Source organism: Micrasema longulum, unplaced genomic scaffold, assembly GCF_059751315.1.
Source record: "Micrasema longulum isolate JH-2025_06_02 unplaced genomic scaffold, ASM5975131v1 h1tg001793l, whole genome shotgun sequence".
In the NCBI taxonomy this organism is placed as follows: domain Eukaryota; kingdom Metazoa; phylum Arthropoda; class Insecta; order Trichoptera; family Brachycentridae; genus Micrasema; species Micrasema longulum.
In genome coordinates this window covers 59,422-78,896 of record NW_028278967.1, presented here as the reverse complement: position 1 = coordinate 78,896, position 19,475 = coordinate 59,422, and the positions used below count along the sequence as shown (strand labels likewise).

General features: G+C 32.2%; 1 protein-coding gene across 11 annotated transcripts in view; it reads right to left on the bottom strand.

Annotated features, from left to right (window-relative positions):
- Positions 1 to 18,678, bottom strand: part of qtc (GRIP domain-containing protein quick-to-court) — a 29,883-nt gene extending 11,205 nt beyond the window's left edge. For 3 of the 11 annotated variants that reach the window (XM_088237813.1, XM_088237820.1, XM_088237825.1), the window contains exons 1-3: positions 18,493 to 18,678; positions 18,307 to 18,409; positions 4,762 to 5,047 (exon numbers count right to left, since the gene is read on the bottom strand). In XM_088237813.1, the coding sequence (XP_088093939.1) occupies positions 4,762 to 5,047; positions 18,307 to 18,317 (297 nt within the window). In that variant the 5' untranslated portion in view covers positions 18,318 to 18,409; positions 18,493 to 18,678. Of the gene's footprint in view, positions 1 to 4,761; positions 5,048 to 18,306; positions 18,410 to 18,470 lie in introns of all 11 variants that reach the window. The other 8 variants (XM_088237815.1, XM_088237821.1, XM_088237817.1 and 5 more) reach the window with 5 other exon arrangements.
- Between the last annotated feature and the right edge of the window lie 797 nt (positions 18,679 to 19,475).

The following is a 19,475-nucleotide window of genomic DNA, read 5'->3' as shown; positions in this document are numbered from 1 at the left end:
TATACATTTTGTATATACTCCGGGCTTCACAAAAAATGACTGAAGAGCAGCAAAATAGGTCATATAATATTTACAAATGAAGAACGTGCCACTTACGGTGTTTCCTTTGCCTTTGTTTAAGAGAAACACGTTGAAGATTTTATTTTTGTAGGTACGTTTTGAAGTGTCTGAAGACAAAGAAGGAAAGAAAACCTGAAGGAGGTAGTGAAGTGAATTTCAGTTTAATATACCTTTCTAGCTCTCAAACTACAATTATTGTTTTTTTTTTTAGCCTTCATTCAATAAAAATACATAAGTATTAGTAAATAAACCATAGAGTACCAACAGAGTCGTTCATTTGCAATGCAATACAATATACCGTAGGTACTCAGATAGAGAATTGCAAGCGCAAATTGAAATCGTCCGTTACACATTTGTTGTTAAACTAACAACCAACCCAAAAATTTGGAACACTTTTGTTTTATGCAATAGAGCTAAAGGACTTCTCTAGCGAATTATTACTCTAAGAAATAAACCAAAAAAAATATGCATACATGCCAAAAAAGTAAAGCCCTTTGTTTGGCAAGTGAAAAATATATATTCATGGAATATTTTTCTGCGTCTGCGGTGCGCGGTGGACGATTTAGATAAAAGATTTCTGAGAACTTAAAGACATCTTTTGACAGTCTTGACAATCTTAAAAATATAATAACCGAATTTCCCATGCATTTAAAACAATATTTGTGTGTAAAAGAAAATTTTTAATATCTCCATTTGAAAGATAAACACTTTTTTTTTATTTTCATAAGAATACTCCGAGTTTTTAGCCAGAATTACTATTTACATTGAATTAAATCACTACTTTGTGGGGATACCTGCATAATATTTATAAACGGCTTTCGCCATCTTGGCTTGCCTCACACAATAGTTGCTGATTGGATCGTGTGCTTTTCGCCACTGTAATATTGAGCCTCATCTATTGGCCCATATGGTTAAAATCCACATCGCATGATAAAATAAGAACTTCGATGAATATTCATCAGCCCAATCTATATTACGGAATAATCGGATGGGGTGGTGGCTTAAAAGCAAACATTTTACTAGCCAATTATTCCAAACGCTCTCACGGCCGTATTGTCTCGTTTATTTACATACAAAATACAAGAGAAAAACTGTTTTCTCGTGCCACGAGAGTGGTTCAGAATAGCACCCCTGGTTGAAAAAATACAAAAAAATAATTATATAAGCTATATGAAAAACCGTCTACCTTTCCCATTGTCCAATTGTAAAGAAATCAGGGTTCTAGATATGAAATCATTATTAAAAAATAATTGTTTTCTTTAAATCCATAAAGACAAAGTGTATGTTTTTGAGTGATCTTGTGTATGTTGGATTCGTTCCAACGTTGCGACTACCATTGCAGGAGCCATATTCAGGGTAAACTGTGGTGTTACACGGGATCACCCCAAAAATATTAATATTGATAACAGTGACCGTGAAAACCTACGCACCTATTTATACATAGTAGTGCTTCTAAGTCATGATATCTTAATTAAAAAACTAAAAACAATATCAGGACAACATATTTACAGGGGAATATTTTTCTTGAATAATATGAAGAACGGAAATAAAAAATGCATTCAGGAATACAACATATTTAAGAAAGAAGTTAAAAATTATATTCATAATTGATTTATATTCATAAACAAGCTACCTTTTCATATTAAAAATGCACCTTCTCTAGCCAGCTTCAAGAAACGTCTGAAACATTATTATATATCCCCACAATCCTGATAAAACCCCTGGATTTTAATGTTTCATTTTCATTTTTTTAATATACATTTTTGTCATTTTTTTCTGCCCTTGGTTCCTCTTTCTCGCTCTCCTTCCAAACTCATTATCTGATTCCACATTCATCATCATATAATATGTATAACATAGCCTTATCTCCCAATTAAAAAAACAGCTGTTTGTTTGAATTAATTAGGTTATTTTTATTTTATGTCTGTTTCTTTTGATGTATATTTTTGGTTTTTCGGTACAAAATTTTGACTAACTTTTCTTTTGACCAATCTGTTTTTTGGTTGGCTGGAAGATATTGCTTTTAGCAATAAGTCCGTAAAAGTATTTATTATTTGTACTTATTTTTTTAAATAAATAAATAAAAATAATTTCTTATTATGTTTTACTCATTGATAACACAGCATATTTTTTTGTAGATTGAAAATATTTATTAAAATAAAAAAAACACATTATTGTAAGACGTCACTCCCCTTTATGTACACATGAATTATTTTTTATTTTACGTAATGGTAGACGTTAATATAAATATACATATTTAATCTATATAACCATTCAAAACAACCGCATCCCTCAAAATCTTATATAATGCATACGTTCGTAGCCATCTTGAGTTTGCATCTGTTGTTTGGAATCCTCGATAATTTATATATCACAACTTGATAAAATACAGAATAGATTCCTTAAACTTCTGGATCGCAAATCTCTTACATATTTTGACTCCTATGAAGACTCTTCTTCCTTTAATAGTTTAACTTCCCTTACTAAACGTAGAAGCATTTCTGATCTGTCTTTCCTCTTCAAAATTAAAAAAAAATATATCGATAGTCCATATTTCTTGAATCGTATTTCAATCAATTGTCCCGTAAAGTCAACACGACAAGTTCATTTTTTTATAATTCATTGCCAAAAAAATAAAATGTTCAAAACTCGTTGATCTATCGTAGCTGCTCCAAATTTAATTTACTTTGTCCCCATTTAGATATTTTTAATACAAAATTTTGTGACTTCAAAAAAAACTTTTTGAAACACTGTAAAATAAAACATTTGTCAGTGTGTTTAAGTTTATGTTCCTTTAATTATGTTTATTTTATTATAACATCAAAATTTTGAATTGGTCAACTATATTATGAAAATCCCTCCTCCACTCCTCCACTCTATTTCCTAATCCCTTAACCTTCTTAGGAGCTCTTTTTTTTCTTATGTCTTATATAATATATTATTTTTCTCTTTACTGTGTAACATGTTCTCTCATTATATTTGTGAAAAACTTTAACTGGATGTATGTACTATTTTTTATATTTTGTATTCTTATAAAACAACTGTTGTTTTTCCTTAATAAATAAAAAAATAAAAATAAAAATGAAAAAAATAAAAAACTGTATTTCGTTGTAATATTATGTGTATCTTTTCTGAATAAGTAAACCAAAATAATTATAATTTCATTAATTTATTTAATGCCGGGCAAACTCACAAACTAGTACACCGCGACGTCGACTGATCTCCACTCGATTTTCTTTCGTATGATTTTTACCCGAGAGTAGCCGAGTAATAAATACAAAATATTTTATCTTTGAAAAATCAAATCCACCCTGTTTTTACCGTACTTTGTGGACTTGAACGATACGTGTGAAATGGGCTTGTGTCACGAAAAATCAAAATAATAATTTCAGTTGAACAACGGATTTCTTTCTGCTATGTTTGGTTATGATTAGAATTCAAACCAATCTGTTTTATAAAAGACAGAGTAGCGCGCAAACTATTTATGAAACAATAACAAAAGATGTACCTACGAGTATGTACGATTACATTATATTATTATGTATCTACTTGTTCGTAAATATACATATAATAAACCAAAACGGTAATTTATGACATTTAATCAAAAAGGTTAAGCTTATTAAAAATGGGTAGCGAATTTATACGAACAACATATTTATTTAGTTATATTTCGTTTAGTTTTATTGCAGTTTGACATATTCCATTTTTTTTCTTCCAATAAATGATACTAGGCAGCTGTTTAATCTATAATATGTCAATATGATGCAGTTGGGTAGTGTAATTGCAGAAATAACAAAATTGTAAATATGAAATAGAAATACATTTTTTGTACAGTAATTTACAAGCACCTGAAAAAATATCGTTGTATAAACCAAATATCTTTACTTACTAAACAACGAAAAAACTGAATATGCAACTGAATTTTAGGATTGCACATTATTAATTATTTTATTGATCATCTTGCAGGAGTGGATAACTAGTAAATAAACTATAAATAAGTTATCTAATTATAAAAATATATTTTGCGTAGTTTTGGTCTAGTTTTTAAAAGTACCTATATTTTAATATTTTAGTTTTAAAAAAAGATTATTACAATACGTTCCAGATGTATAAGATACGTACATGGGTACGTGGTACGTATTCTCCAATTAGTTATTTTGTTCACCGGTCAAAAATATTGGAGTTGCGACATTTTCGGCACAAAAATGATATTCCTGAATCTATATTTACTTTCAGATGAAGAAATTTAGAGTACAGATCTTAATGATTTGTAATTGTTTGAATCTGGATTTTAAACTGATATTTGATTTGAAAATGTTTTTTGACGCTATCCTTAAAATTAATGTGTTATTTCGATAATGAAATAAATATATATATTTCTTAGTGACAAATTATTGTTTGGATATCTTATATTATTATTACCTGTCCGGATTGAATGAATGAAAAGTTCAGAAAATTTGGAATATTAAAAAAATTATCATATATTTTGTTCATTCAATTTCGTTGATTTTCACGAGTTTTTCGGATACCTCCTGATAGCATTATCTGGGTTGTCATAAGAGTATACCTGGCATTTTAATGGTATTTCTTGTCGATGATGTTTCGCATTTTTATACCATTTAAAAATCTTTCTCGATTTCAGGAAGCGAGAAAAGTACGAAGGATCATGAGCATGAGCTTTTAATTTGATTCAGTACTCACTAGACTGCGCTGCCTAGCGGTCATCTGCTGAGGGCCGGCCCGGTGGGGGCTCTCTGAGGACTCGCGGGACTCCGTGATGGGCGGGAAAAGCCCACCGGCGCCCACAGGGGACGCCTCGAGACTACGGCCCTGCGGGGCGCGCTCCCCGCGCAGTCGCAGAGAGGCTGAGCGCCGGAAAGGCCCGACCGGGATTCGGGAAATCTCGGTCTCGTCGGGAGAGCGCGCGCCGCGTACCCCCTTTCCCAACATGGTTGCCGTGGGCGGGAAATTTGGGCTGGTGGGTCTACTGCGGAAAAACAAACGGGGTTAGTTGCTTAACTACACTCACTTCTAGGCAATATATATCATAGTCGAATTGACATACAGGTCAAAGATAGGTAGGACACGTACACGAGTATTTATTAACACGTTTTATTCACATATCAAAGGTTTTATTTATTTATTTAATTTTATGTACCTATATAGTATCAACTAGAAACAGTTCATTTCACATGCGGATTATTTTTTTAACTGTAATTACATATTATGTATTACTAATACAAGGAAACATATTTTTTCTACTGACATTAATATCTCGGTGCAACTGCATTTTAATTATAGTAATAAAAATACTGTAATTACTTTATTCCGTTTTTATTTATAATTTTACCAGTGACCGGGTTTCATCGTGACTGGCATCGTTAAACTGATGTCGGTCACGACGAAACCTGGTCACTGGTAAAATTATAAATAAATGTGGAATAAAACTAAATACGGTATTTTAATTGTTATTATTAATGCAAAAAGATGTACATAATATTTTTCACTCTATGCTACACAATGTATGTTGTGGGCATTTATGTACAACTTAGTAAAACATCTATGGCAAACAAAAAACGTACTTTGGGTAGCACGGGTAACAGTGGATCGTTTGCAATATATTCGTGTGAATTGTACGCACACAAACCCTTTTTTGTTTAGTTGACACTTTTTCATACCCCCCCCCCCCCCTTCTGTCACACTAGTCATCTTCACGACATCAGAGCTGGAGGACATTGAGCGACGCTTCGGTCAATGTGTTAGGACAAAACTATTTTCTTACGTGGATATGGGTGGAAGATTTTAAAAGTTCGATTTTTTCCTTCAATGTTTCATATTCAATATAGTACACTATTTGAGTTTGTCGGGAGAGGAGCTTGCTATTTTGTTAAATTTTATATTTACGAAAACGTTCATTAGGTTTCAGTGAATCATTTTATCTTAGGTCACTGTGGATCGCTTTTTTTTATATAAATAAAAAGTTGTAAGTCATTTCCATTTTCGTGGATTATTAAAAGTAAGTCTAAGAAAAGGGGGAAGAGCATCAAGGCCGATAGGGTAGTCCATTATTGCAACCGATACCCCAAATAAACTCAAAATGTGGTTTTTCATCTTCAAACACTGGTAGAATACAGAATTCACATAAAGTACAAATAACAAACAGTTTATTATTTGAATTAACATCTTCTATTTTATTTTAATGGCATAATTCAGTGTATCTAGTCTAATTCCCTGTAACCTTAATATTTATCAACTGTGGCCCACCACAGTGGATCGATTATCTTAAACCTATAAAAAAGTATCTACATAATTAGATTATTAAAATTAAAAAGCTCTAAAATGTCAAGCCGGAACTTTTACTTTGAAGACTACGAATGCTTCTTTCGATATTATCAAAGATACCAGAATTAAACAATAAACTTCAGAGTTACGGAGGTTAAAAAAACAAATGATTCACCGTACACTACTTAGAGTAATGAATGTGTAAAATGTATTGTTTTAATTAAAGAATAAATAAAATAATGATTTGCTTCATGTAAATACATAAACATTCCCTTTCTGATCCTAATGGTGCATAGGGCACCAGATTGGTACACAGATCATAGCGTAGTATAGTATTTTTTTAAATAAATATATATTTTTGTTAATCTTTGCTTTTAATTTTTGTATAAAATTGTAAGACTCAATATGTCCATAATTTTCTCAAACTGAACGGTTTGGGTAGGTAGGAAGAAATTGCCTTAAGGCAATATGCCCGCCCTTATATGTATATATATATATTGTATATGTATATAAAGTGTCAAATAAATATCTTGATCGATTTTGTTACATGAAGGTAAGGTGATCACTCTTACGCTCCAGGTACCAGTCCAAGGACTACGAAATATTCTGGTGTGAAAACACCCATTTATATAAATATTTCATGTCAACCATGTCGGAAATCGAGCCCGAGACCTCTTACATCGTAGGCAAACGCGCTGACCATTACATTACGAGGTCGATAAATAAATAAAAATGCATCTACGTTAATTGTTTTTATAATTTTTAGGACCTTCGTCGAATGCATACTTGTAATAATTTATTTAACAAAATAAATAAAATGTGGTCATCATGGCTACATTTGGAGCGTGTGTGCTATTTTCTTGGTATAATCAGTGTCATTGAATTGATATTTGATCAGCATCTTGTACATCTGTTGTTTTACGTCAGTAAAATAACAATCCTCAAATACATGTGTCAAACATTCAGCCTTAAGTTGACAGAAAAACAGCACAATGCAGATATTATTACAGATATTATGTTTTTTTTGCGTCTCAATCAAAAGATTCCGGTCAGCTTTATTTTTTAGAGGTTTCTTTTGCTCCATAGTAAATACTGAATGGTAAACAGTAAACATCACAATGAAGACCGAATAATAATAATGGTATTTTTGTGTATTGATTGTTAACCGCGTGACTAGGTTTGAATAGGAAAATAATATTGAAACAAGAGCAATGGGGATTTAGTGTTCGACCATCCATATCGTCGTTTCCTCTTGCTCGCTTCAATAATAATCCTTCGAAAATATTAAAATAATGCAAGCCATTGCCTACGTACAATTCAACCGCTGATATGTTCATCTTTTGAAGTGGGTATGGTTTTAATTTGATGCAACAGAGAGGGAAAACATCTTTTGAGAAGAGAATGTGGAAGTCTAGGCATTTAGAGGGCTTACGACCTGTCATTGGCTGGTTTAAGTGGCCACTTTACACACTGTGTAACATTCACCATTCTGCTCATGTAGCATTCACATTTCCTCAACTCTTCCATCTGTTGACTTTTGTGAAGTAAAAGAGCTGAAACCTTTATCATGTGGGTGAGATTACAAACTGAGACTACAAACATTTGGAGATACTAAAAATATAGTTGGGTTTAGTTTATTTAATTTTCCGAAAAATACGATGAAGAATAAGGTATATTTTAAGATTTTTGTAAAAATAATAATCTTTTCACGGAGATTTTCGAACAGAATAAACAATGCTACAAAAATATATGCTGTTAAAATATCGTCTACGGAAATTTGAAAGTATTAGTCCAGTGTAAATTTCAAAAAATGAGGTAAGAGAAATTACAAAAAAATATTAATATTTTTGTGAATTAATGAATACCATTTATCGCTGTACAATATTTCGTCACCGTTTAAGACAAAAGTCACTAACCCTAAAATTTTTAATTTTGATTTAAATATGCCATTCGAAGCGTAAAATTATGTTCCTTCAGAGGTAAACGTCACCATAAACTTAGTTATGTTGCGTAAATCAAAATGATTTGTTTTTTACTATGTGACTATATATTATTGTATATTAAAACATAAAAGAAAACGTCCTAAAAACCGTTTCTTGAAAATCAAAATTTTTTGAACCACATTATATTAATTTTATCTAACGTTTCCTTCCTTTCACTGACTCTTATAGTTTGCATTGTCTAAAGTCTAGGTTATATACAAATAAAAGCCACTTGACAAAACTTTAGCCACCTTGTCTCATTAAAACCTTTAATATATTTAAAAATATATCAGAAGGAAAAAGTTACAAATGGAATTTATTAAAAAGACATGAATGAATTATGTTGTTTACATAAAATAAAAAATAAAAAGTTTTTTTCTTGATCTCCAAACATTCAAATTGCGATTTTTCAAAATGATGTTTTTTGGGTTACCTCAACGACGACGATTTGTTCTGTAGATATGCCGCAATCGGAGAATTAATATCAAAATATTATTAAAAATAAGTAACTTTTTGATTCAATCATCTTAAACAATTTACACGCTGTCCTTTAGAGTATTTAAAATTTGTGTCAAGGATATATTCTAATTATAACATAAAAAATATAAAAAAATGGTTAACTTAAAATTCATCCACTTAATTTACATACGGTAAATTTTACTAGAGATGAAATAAAAATAATTTATAAATTCTTTTTTTTAAACTTTATATTTATTTTATTTAGATTACAATGATTGGTGAGTGGTTATATGTTCATCTATTTTTTTGCTAAATAACATGTTGTGAATGTACCAGATTTCTTCATCATTATCATCATTCCCTTTCTGCACCGGATGGTGCAAAGGGCATTGCATTGGTGCACCAACCGCCGTGTATCTTGATCGTTTTTGTTACATGAAGGTAGATCAGTCTTACGCTTTAGGTCCCAGTCCAGGGACTAAGAAATATCTAGTATATATTATATAATATAGAGAAACGGCCGGGATTTCGTAGGCAATGGTATAGGGGATTTCTGAGCTGTCCATTTTGCTATTTTGGATTCCGCCTCTTTGGCGGGTTCCTTGCGATCGCCTTTAGTACTTTCATTTCTGACGTTCTGAGCAGTTATTTGGTTTTTCTATTTGGTTTTTTTATTTAGTTTTTCTACTAGGTTTTTCGTATTTTTATTTTCTCTCCATCTATCCTCGCCTCTACTGTATACACCATGATCGGTCTCACACACGTTTTGGATATCCGAATTATGTTTCCAATAATCATGTGTTCATTGTATTATACGACATTTCTTAGGCATTCAGAAGTTTACTAACTGAGATGGATATGTTCTCATCATCTCTATGGCTGCATTATCTGCGTGGCATGTGACCATGACCTTATCTCCCTTAGTAGATTCACTACTTTTTTCATTCTTAAAAGCGTTTTTTGTGTAATAAAAGGTTTTAGCGTACATATTGTTGAGCTATATTTAGTTATAAAGGTGCTTTAGCACCTTGCTAAACTTGCTTTGTTTCTTTGTTGTTCTCAATATGTGTTATTTTTTAAACGAGTCGAGTTGTAACTCCTGGTAATGTAATTCAAAATAATATACTTGTAAAATACTATGTGTTATATGATTTATAAATAAATTAAAAATATATGGTGTAAAAACGCCATTTTAAATAAATATTTCCTGTCAACCATGTCGGGAATCAAACCCGATTTTATTTGCATGGTAGCAAACGCGCTGACCATTACACCACGAGGTGGACCAGATTTCTTACAACAATTAATTAATTTAGAATAAAATCAAATCGTGAGACATTATTTTCCTTGCGAATTTTATCATTTCAACATGTTCTCGTACGACAATGATTACAGATACAAACTTTTATTATATTTTTTACTAGATTCAAATAAAAGTACTTCGTCTTTCATGCACCACTTTATTTTCTTTAAAAAATAATGTCGCGTATAAAATGTTCCAAAAAGTTAGTGCTTCAAAAAAAGGAAAAAAAAAACATTTATTTTACCTCAGCTTGTAGTGTTGCGAATTCCATTTGTAACTAATTCGATTCGTAAATTCATTCGGACCGTATTAGAGGAAACGAGAGTTTTGATTATGTTAGAGTGAGATGGATATGTGACAAACGAACGAACTTACTAAACGAAATTGTGATAGAATGCAGAAAAAAAGCCTGCAGAAATCCGAGGTTTGCTTCCTGCGTTGCTACAACTTGAACTTAATTTTCTAACACGAAATCGGTCACCAAATTAAAACATTTAGATCACAATAACGCAAATATTTATTTAAAAATAGTGTTAATCTACTATGAAAACCGTTTGTCTAAGGGTTTTCATTAGAGAAAGTGATTTTCTACCATCAATATAGGTATAATTGATGTTTTCCGAGACGAATACAGCATTTAAATTAATACCGAATCTTACCGATTGCAAAAATGTGTTTTCCAAATGTAATACTCTATCCTTTATTAGCTGTACACAAGGGAAAATAATCAATAGAGGAACGTGATAGATAAAGTATGAAGTAGATATGTACATATGTAACATTATTCAATCGCAAATGATTCTAATGCATAAGGAAAAGTATTGGTTTAAATGAAGGTTTTTTTCTTTTGCGCTGGGTGTTGTCTTTTTGGCCTTGATTTTTTAAAACATTTTATTATTATTTTGAATCTACTATTACAGACGTGCTGCGGTTCAATACGAATAAAAATATTTCTATAACGAGTTATGTAACTATTATCGAACGTTTTGTAACATTATTACACATATTTCAAAAGTTTTACCGCAGAAATATATTTTTCAACGTCAATACCCAAAACCGCATCCGACCAACTTTTCCTTTAGGATGCATGTTATATTAATACGTGTCCGTTGCCAAAGTTGACTCCCTAAGCCTATAATTACCTTGACATTTATGCGCAAAACAGCATCTAAAGTCCACACGCTTATTATTATTATTAACGTACAGTTTTTAAAACAAATTTGTAAACGGTGTACATATTCAACGAATTTGAAACAATTGAAAAAAAATCTAATAAATTATTTAGTTAAGGAATAATTACTAGTTGTAATTTATTTTGTATAATTTATCATCATCATTATTCCCCTTTTCGAAACCAGTGGTGCGTAGGGCACTTCATTATTAAACCAAATGTAGGGTATTTTGATTATCTGAAATCATCACATGAAAATAAGGTGATCAGTCGTACACTTCAGGTCCAGGAACAATGAAATATTGCAGGTTAAACAACCTATAAATTCGTACATCATATTCGCTAAAATAAAAATACGACATAACATTATGTTGTATTTTGTTATTTTTACAAATGTACAATTCAAGTTTCATCATTTAGTTAACTATAAAATAATTCATATTTTAGTACCCGAATCTTGGCCTTTAGTTTAGTCACCAATTCTTTTTATTTGTCTCTAACAAGTATTTTTGTGTGTCCAAATTAAATTAAATAAGAGGACAAATGCAAATATTGAGGATTTTAATTAGTCTAATATATTTTAGTGAGAATAATAAACGAAAGGCAGGTACTAGGAAACTTTCTTTAGTTGGGTAAAGCAAGCAAAGAGTGCGCACTATCAAAGAGTACGCATTGCAATTGATTCAAAACACGTTAAATGAAATAATAACTAAAATTAATAACACTGCTATTTTTAATGAGTTATCAATAGCCTAAACCTAAACTATCAATCGGCGTGTCGTTCACATAACGTAATCGTTCACATGGGTTGCATTTCTTTTAAAGCACTTTGAGCACCGGCCGAATACACATATAATTTACCCTGTGCCCGGTCCATTTTTGTGAAATTTCATGCTTTGTGAAGGGTTTCTTAAAAGTGTCATAGTTTTGAAAATACTGGGTTCAAAAAATTCACACTCTTTATATTTATTAGAGATAATTAAAAAAGTCTTTTTTGTATGATAGTTTTGCCAACATTGGCCATTACGGAGAGCCACATTGCGCATTGCAATGCTTGCGCATATACATGGTCTCACTCCTTTTTTGTGCTTTGCATCCCGGAGCCGTGAAAACACGTGATTATAATAACCATGCGTTGTGTCCCGGTCCCGTGTTTTCACGTGGTTTACTAGCAGAGAAAAAGTAAAATAAAGTCACTAGATGTCAATAAAATGCACTTTTTTAGACAGCTGGTAAACCACGTGAAAACACGGGACCGGGACAAAACGTATGGTTATATAATCACATGTTTACACGGCTCCGGGATACAAAGTGTTAAAAGGCATTTTTTAAAAATTAAAACAAATAATCTGTTACGATACTAGGACTACTATGGCAATAGTGAGCAATATTTTATTTTGTTTAATGATTATTTGACTTTTTTAAGTTTTTTTTTTTTGTCACTGGATTTCGGTTTATAAATAATTTGGATTGTGAAGGGAAATGTTTAAAAAAAAAAAGGAATAACCCGCTAAGCCTCTATTTCAGAGGCACGTTAGCGGTGGAAAAGAGAGGATATGGAAGGAAGCTATGAAAAATACACCACAACACCCCAGACCAATTGAGAAAAAAAACTTTCTTGGATTTCTTTCTTGCAACTAGTGGGAATCGAACCCGCGACGCCAGTTTTACAGTTAGCCATCTAACAAAATGCGCCACGGCATCTGTCAAACGCCACCTCAAAGCAAAAAGTACGTAGGCGTACTCAATAGAAGATGTATATTAAAAAGGTGCAAAAAATTGTAAACAAAGAAGTTAATTGTATCCATTCATGGCACGATTACACTGACTACATTGGTTTTGGAGCATTTTATAGTGATTTGTGTACGAAAAATTAATATTGTATTGCATGCGTACTCTTACCTTGTACGAAGAAATTATTGTGAGTACTCTTACCTAGTATTGTAGGAAAGAATACGCAAACATAGGCGGTCTCCATAGTGTAGTAGTTAGGACACGACTCACGCAAGGAAGGTTCCGGGTTCGATTCCCGGTGAGAACACAAATATTTGATGTGATTTTTCTCAAGCCTGGGTATTCTGTGTTGTAATTCACCACTGTAATTGGGTTTTCTGGCCTGTTGCGGTGCATATAGAGATGTATTTTTTATATGAATTTTTGTACTTTTAAAATTGTTCACGAAATAACAATATCTTGTTTTGATTCCGAAAATCTTTTATTTTCATATGATTATAATTGTTGGATGATTTTTTCATTAGAACATTAGTTTGCTAATAATATTAGAAATCAAACACTGATTTGAGTCTACTGAACACTTTATAAATATAAATACCTAAATTCCCCATTACCTACTAAACACTTAGCCTCGCACTTAACCATTGGTTTTTCCCTCAATTATGATGACATGCTATAGTTCATAATATTATTTTTATTTTCTAAGTACCTTGAATTATATAACTATATAAGGACATCAAATTCATCTAATCTTCACATTCGTTTAAAAATGCCCTAACAAGTTTTTGTTTTTATATTTGTAAAAATAAAATAAAGTGTTCAGTAGGCTTAAATCAGTGTTTGATTTCTAATATTATAAGTTCTACAAAATAAACACCAAATCAATCAATAATTAGCTTGCTGTACCATATTTGTATTTATCACATATTGTTATCTACGACTTACATTTATAACAACTGTTTTTTTCATTTTTACTTTCAGTTTTAGGTTTTTAATTATTTATCAAATAATTTTAGCGCTTTCGCTATATTCATATAATACTATGTACCAATGGCGGTAATATTTAATTTTTGAATAGGTGTACCTATATCGAATTGCAAAAAATGTAGGTCGTAGGATCCACAAATGTTCGCCATACTATTTAAGTAAATCAACTCAAAATACCAAACAACATTGTGGTGTTGTTTAAAATTTTCCTACTTTACGGGTGAATAAAGAGAAAATCTGATTTATCATTGAACCATAGGTAATAGGTACCTGAAAACTGGGCCATGTCGGTAACTAAGCGTGTTAGGTTAAGACAGGGGTCTCCAAACTTTGAAGCCTTCGGGCCATAATGTTTTTTTTTAGTTTGTTCCAAGGGCCAAACCAGTTTTAATTTTTCTGCCTTTAACTATATTTCTAGACTAGAATAGTCGCAAAGTGCGCGACCTAAGCAAACTTACGCTTTTTTGCATTTCAATTATTATTGTGTATTGTGACACTTAACGACATCTAGTGGCGAGTAGTGGTACTATGTATTGTACTATGTACTATCTATTTCAGCTACCCGCTAACAGGTGGCATTAGTCGTAATTAAATATTTGGAATTACCGCGTTGGTTCGAGAAAGTTCTGGTTCTGGCTAGTGTATTCCGATCACTTCGAGATTGCAGTAATTGCATATAAAAAGGCTAGCGGCGCAACCGCGAGTCAGTCTGCGTAGGAAAGGCGAAGGAAGCGAAACTGTCTATTGTGAAATAAAGTAACACCCGTGCATAAAAGTATTTTGATTTGACTTATTGTTTTTATGTGTGATTTGTTAGTATGGAAAAGAAGCGAAAAATCGACAGTCAATGCAGAACGTTCTAAGATAAATGGAACTTTTAGTGTTTTGTGATTGAGTCCAGTAATAAGGCGCTATGTTTAATTTGTAATGAAACCATAGCTGTTCTCAAAGAATATAACATTAAACGACACTATGAATCGAAACATCTTCAAAATGACTCCAAGTATACAGGAAGTTTGCGGACGGAAAAATTTGAAGCTTTGAAACGCGGACTCAAATCGCAGCAATCTTTGTTTACCAAAGCGAATACTGAACAAGAGTCTGCAACTCGCGCCAGCTTTTGTGTGGCTCTTGAAATCGGAAAACGTGGCAAACCATTCACCGATGGAGAAATGATAAAAGAATGCTTGATTGCAGTAGCCGAAGAAATATGCCCCGAAAAGGTAAATTTATTTAAAAGTGTCAGTTTGTCCGCAAACACCGTGGCTCGGAGGGTGCAAGACATCGCAGAAAACATATCATCTCAACCGTCTGACAAAAATGGACATCATGAGTGGTTTTCTCTAGCATTGGATGAGTCAACAGATGTATCAGATACTGCTCAGGTGTTGATTTTTATTCGCGGAGTAGATAAAAGCTATGAAGTGTATGAAGAACTTCTTGATATTGATAGTATTCACGGCACGACAAGTGGGGCAGATATTTTTAAGGGAGTTGAAAATGCCATTAATAAAAAGAACCTTCGATGGAAAAATTTGAAATCTATTACACTGATGGAGGCAAAAATATGTGTGGTAAAAATAAAGGAGTGGATGCACCAGTGTCAAAGGCTGTAGAAAATGATGGTGGTTCAAAACCATTAGTCTTACATTGTATCATTCATCAACAGTCCTTGTGCGGAAAATGTTTAGATATGTCTGAAGTTCTAAAACTAGTCATATCAGTTGTTAACTTCATCAGATCCACTGGGCTGAATCACCGACAATTCCGCGAGTTTATTCAAGAGATTGGATAAAATGACTTACCATATCATACTGCCGTATGCTGGTTTAGTTGCGGAAAAGTCCTTAAGCGCTTTTTTGAACTTCGAGCAGAGATCGAATTTTTTTTTAATGAGAAGCAGCGCCCTTTTGCCGATTTAGAAAATAGTGAATGGATGTGGAAGTTAGCATTCTATGTCGATTTGACAAATCATATGAACGAACTGAATTTGAGATTGCAAGGAGAAAATCAGCTTCTTCCTGATTTATACACCAATATCAAATCCTTCAGGCAGAAAATAATAATATTTCAATCGCAATTACGTAAAAAATGTTTTACACATTTTAAAACATGTGAAATATTCAGCCACACTACAGAGACTGAACTTCCGTCGATTTTGCAATCGAAACTTTGAGTGCTTTGAAAATAAATTTTGATACTCGTTTCTCAGATTTTGATGTCAAATTAATCTTTTTCAAAATCATTTTGATTCTGACATTGAAACCCTGGCTCCGGTAGTCCAAATGGAAAATATTGATTTACAGTGCAGTGATATGATTAAGAACAAATATCAAAATTCATCTTTGCTGGAATTTTATAAGAGTCTTCCACTGGAACAATTTGATAATTTGCACAAATTTGCTCGTGGGTTGTTTTCTGTTTTTGGTACTACTTACTGGTGTGAGAAAACGTTTTCCAAGATGAAGTACACAAAGAATGTTTACAGATCTCAATTAACCGATGAGAATCTTAAATCTCTTTTGATAACTGGTACAAGTAAAATTGATTCACAACTACAAACTATTGTCGGTGGAAAATCACAATTACATAAATCTCATTAGTGTTTTTGTTTTACTTTGATTAGTGGGATTCATTTAAATTATTTGTTAGTTATTAATATGTTTAAACTTAGATATTTAAGTTAAGTTTTCTGCGTCATCATTTCTGTCGTTAAGTTTTACCTTGCAAGTAAATAAAACCGAGTAATTATTATTCTGTGTTTTCTTCTTCAACTTATCACAGCAATAGTAACAACAATAAATCATTGGCTGTCGCGGGCCAGATTGATGACACTGGCGGGCCGGACTTGCCCCGCGGGCCGTAGTTTGGAGACTCCTGGGTTAAGATAAAGTCGGCAATAATAATTATGCGCGATAAGAAAAATCGTAGCTCAATATACTAGTAGATATAAGACGAAAACTTGCTAGTTTAACATAATAATTTATTTCATTAAAAAAAAAACAAATCTGCTCTGGTACGATCTAAAAACGAACTCCAGTTAAAGTTTTTAAAAATAATTTATCGTAATAGTCACTAAACTTATCGTTTTGTTAATTTCTTCTTCATTATATTATTTTAAGTTATCAACTACAGATTTGAAAATATTTTGAGTATGTCTTGATGTTTGCACAAGAGTCCTGGATATTATCGATATATTTTACAACAGAGATTGTGTGATACAAATGCATGATTTGTAATGTGTTAAGCGTCATATATGTATACCTGTATATAAATAAACTGAATGACCAAAATAATTAGTTGATCAAAACTGTTTAGTAACCTTAGTTAATTTTATTTTATGCAACGAAATAAATCATCGATAAACGCAATATTAAACAATATTTAAGGTTTGTCCAAATTTTTGTAGACAAGGACTGGATTCAACTAGGGAGTTGTTCTCCCCAGGGGGGGAGCTGTTAATATTAATATATTACAACAAAGACGAAGTACATTTCACAGAAGGTAAGTTAGAAGTCTAGGTATCTACAGGGCTTATGACTGTCATTGGCTGGTTTAAGTGGCCACTTTACACACTGTGTAACATTCACCATTCTGCCCATATTTAAACATATATATTCCTTCAATTCTTTCATCTGTTGATTTTTGTGAGGTTGAAGAGCTGAAACCTTTATTTATTAATTCTAGTCCTTGTGCACAAAAATTTGGACAAACTCAAAATATTGTTAATAAATCCACCTGGTCCATGAAGAAGTAGGTATAGATTGAAAAAATATAGTTTTCAATCAATTAGATGAATATCACCTGCATAAATAAAGGTTTCAGCTCTTAAACTTCACAAACAATAACAGATGGAAGAATTGAAGGAATATAGATGTTCAAAGATGGGCAGAATGGTTAATGTTACACAGTGTGTAAAGTGGCCACTTAAACCAGCCAATGGCAGGTCACAAGCCCTGTAGATGCCTGCTATTACCTTCTCTAAAATGTTCTTCATCTTTGTTGTAAAATGCAATACTATTGTTTTTTTAATTATTGTTTATTTTTGTTTATAATATAAACAACTTTGTAATAATAAATATGAAATTTATGAACGTAGATATAAAATATTGATATACTTCAAGGCGGTGAAGAATACGGTTTAATCTACCCGCATATATTTTATTTATCAATGTATACAAAATCAATAAAAAAAAGCATTATATGTAATATTTTGTTCGTTTCGTTTATATAATATAAAAACAAATTTTATTGTGATTTTTTATCTTTGCAAAAGCTGTTTGAATTGCAAAAAACATTTAAATAAAAAAACCATTGTTATTTTGTACCTGCTAGTCATTATTTCCAGGAATGCGATCGTGTACAATCAAAGAAAAACCGCCACGTGCGCTTTTCGTTGTCCTCGGTATATCACTAAACATCGTATTGTTACTATAAAATATATTAACGGCTTGTTAGTAGTATTAATCACTCGTAATAATGTGATATTTACATATTAGTTCAGAGAAGATTACCGGATACTGAGTTGGGTGAACTGGCTTCTTGTTTTATATCACTTTGGTGAAGCCTCAATTTTCAATACTGTTATCAAAAATACACAAACAACGCACACTGACAAGTGTAATCGGATCAAATATGAAATACTGCGAGCAGACTTTTGACTTCTGACGTCGTGTCTGAAACAGCAAACGTGCGCGACTGGGACTGTCCGAAAAAATCGAAAGTGAGGTACTGATTACAGCTCTTACGTAAGGTCGATTCAGTTGCGCCTTGCGCCTAATTTCCACAATGCTGCGGACGTTATTAATAAACAGACATCATGCATTTATCCTTCAAGCTGCATGTGATGATATTCAATTTGTTAACCGCCATTTGGAGCCACGATTATTTTCTTCTAAATGGCAAATGGGTGCTACGCGAATTGCGGATGGCGGCGTGTAGGAGTATTTAACATTTACTTGCTTTTCACCCCGACTGAAAATCGACCACTTCTCACATAGTACTAGTACACTCTTGTCGGAGCACTGAACTCTGTAGGGTATTTTTACTTAGTGGAACACTTTACTTAGCTTGGTATTTACGGAGGGGCTAGTCGAGATAGTATGCGAGTTTTCCGGAAAACATCGATCGCTCCAATTTTCTGTTTTCCTTTCAAGTCTGACGTCAGAATTTGGTATTAAGTATATTACAAAGTATTAAATAAGTTACAGTAAGTAAATACTTAATAACAAAAAATAATGTGTTTTTAGTAAATATATAATTGTGTAGGTACCATTATTTTATTACCCTCGTTTGTCTTTGCTGTATGGTTTTATGTTACTTTTGTTCAGTTTCATGCACAATGTTTCTTCGTTAAAGTATTTTAATTGGCCCAGGCCGTATATAATTTATTTAATTATGAAACTTATTGAATAAAATAAGTAATACCTACTTATTTCCCTTTGTAGATTTCTATATTGATTAGCATTATTCTTGCTATTGCGCCATTCGTCCATTA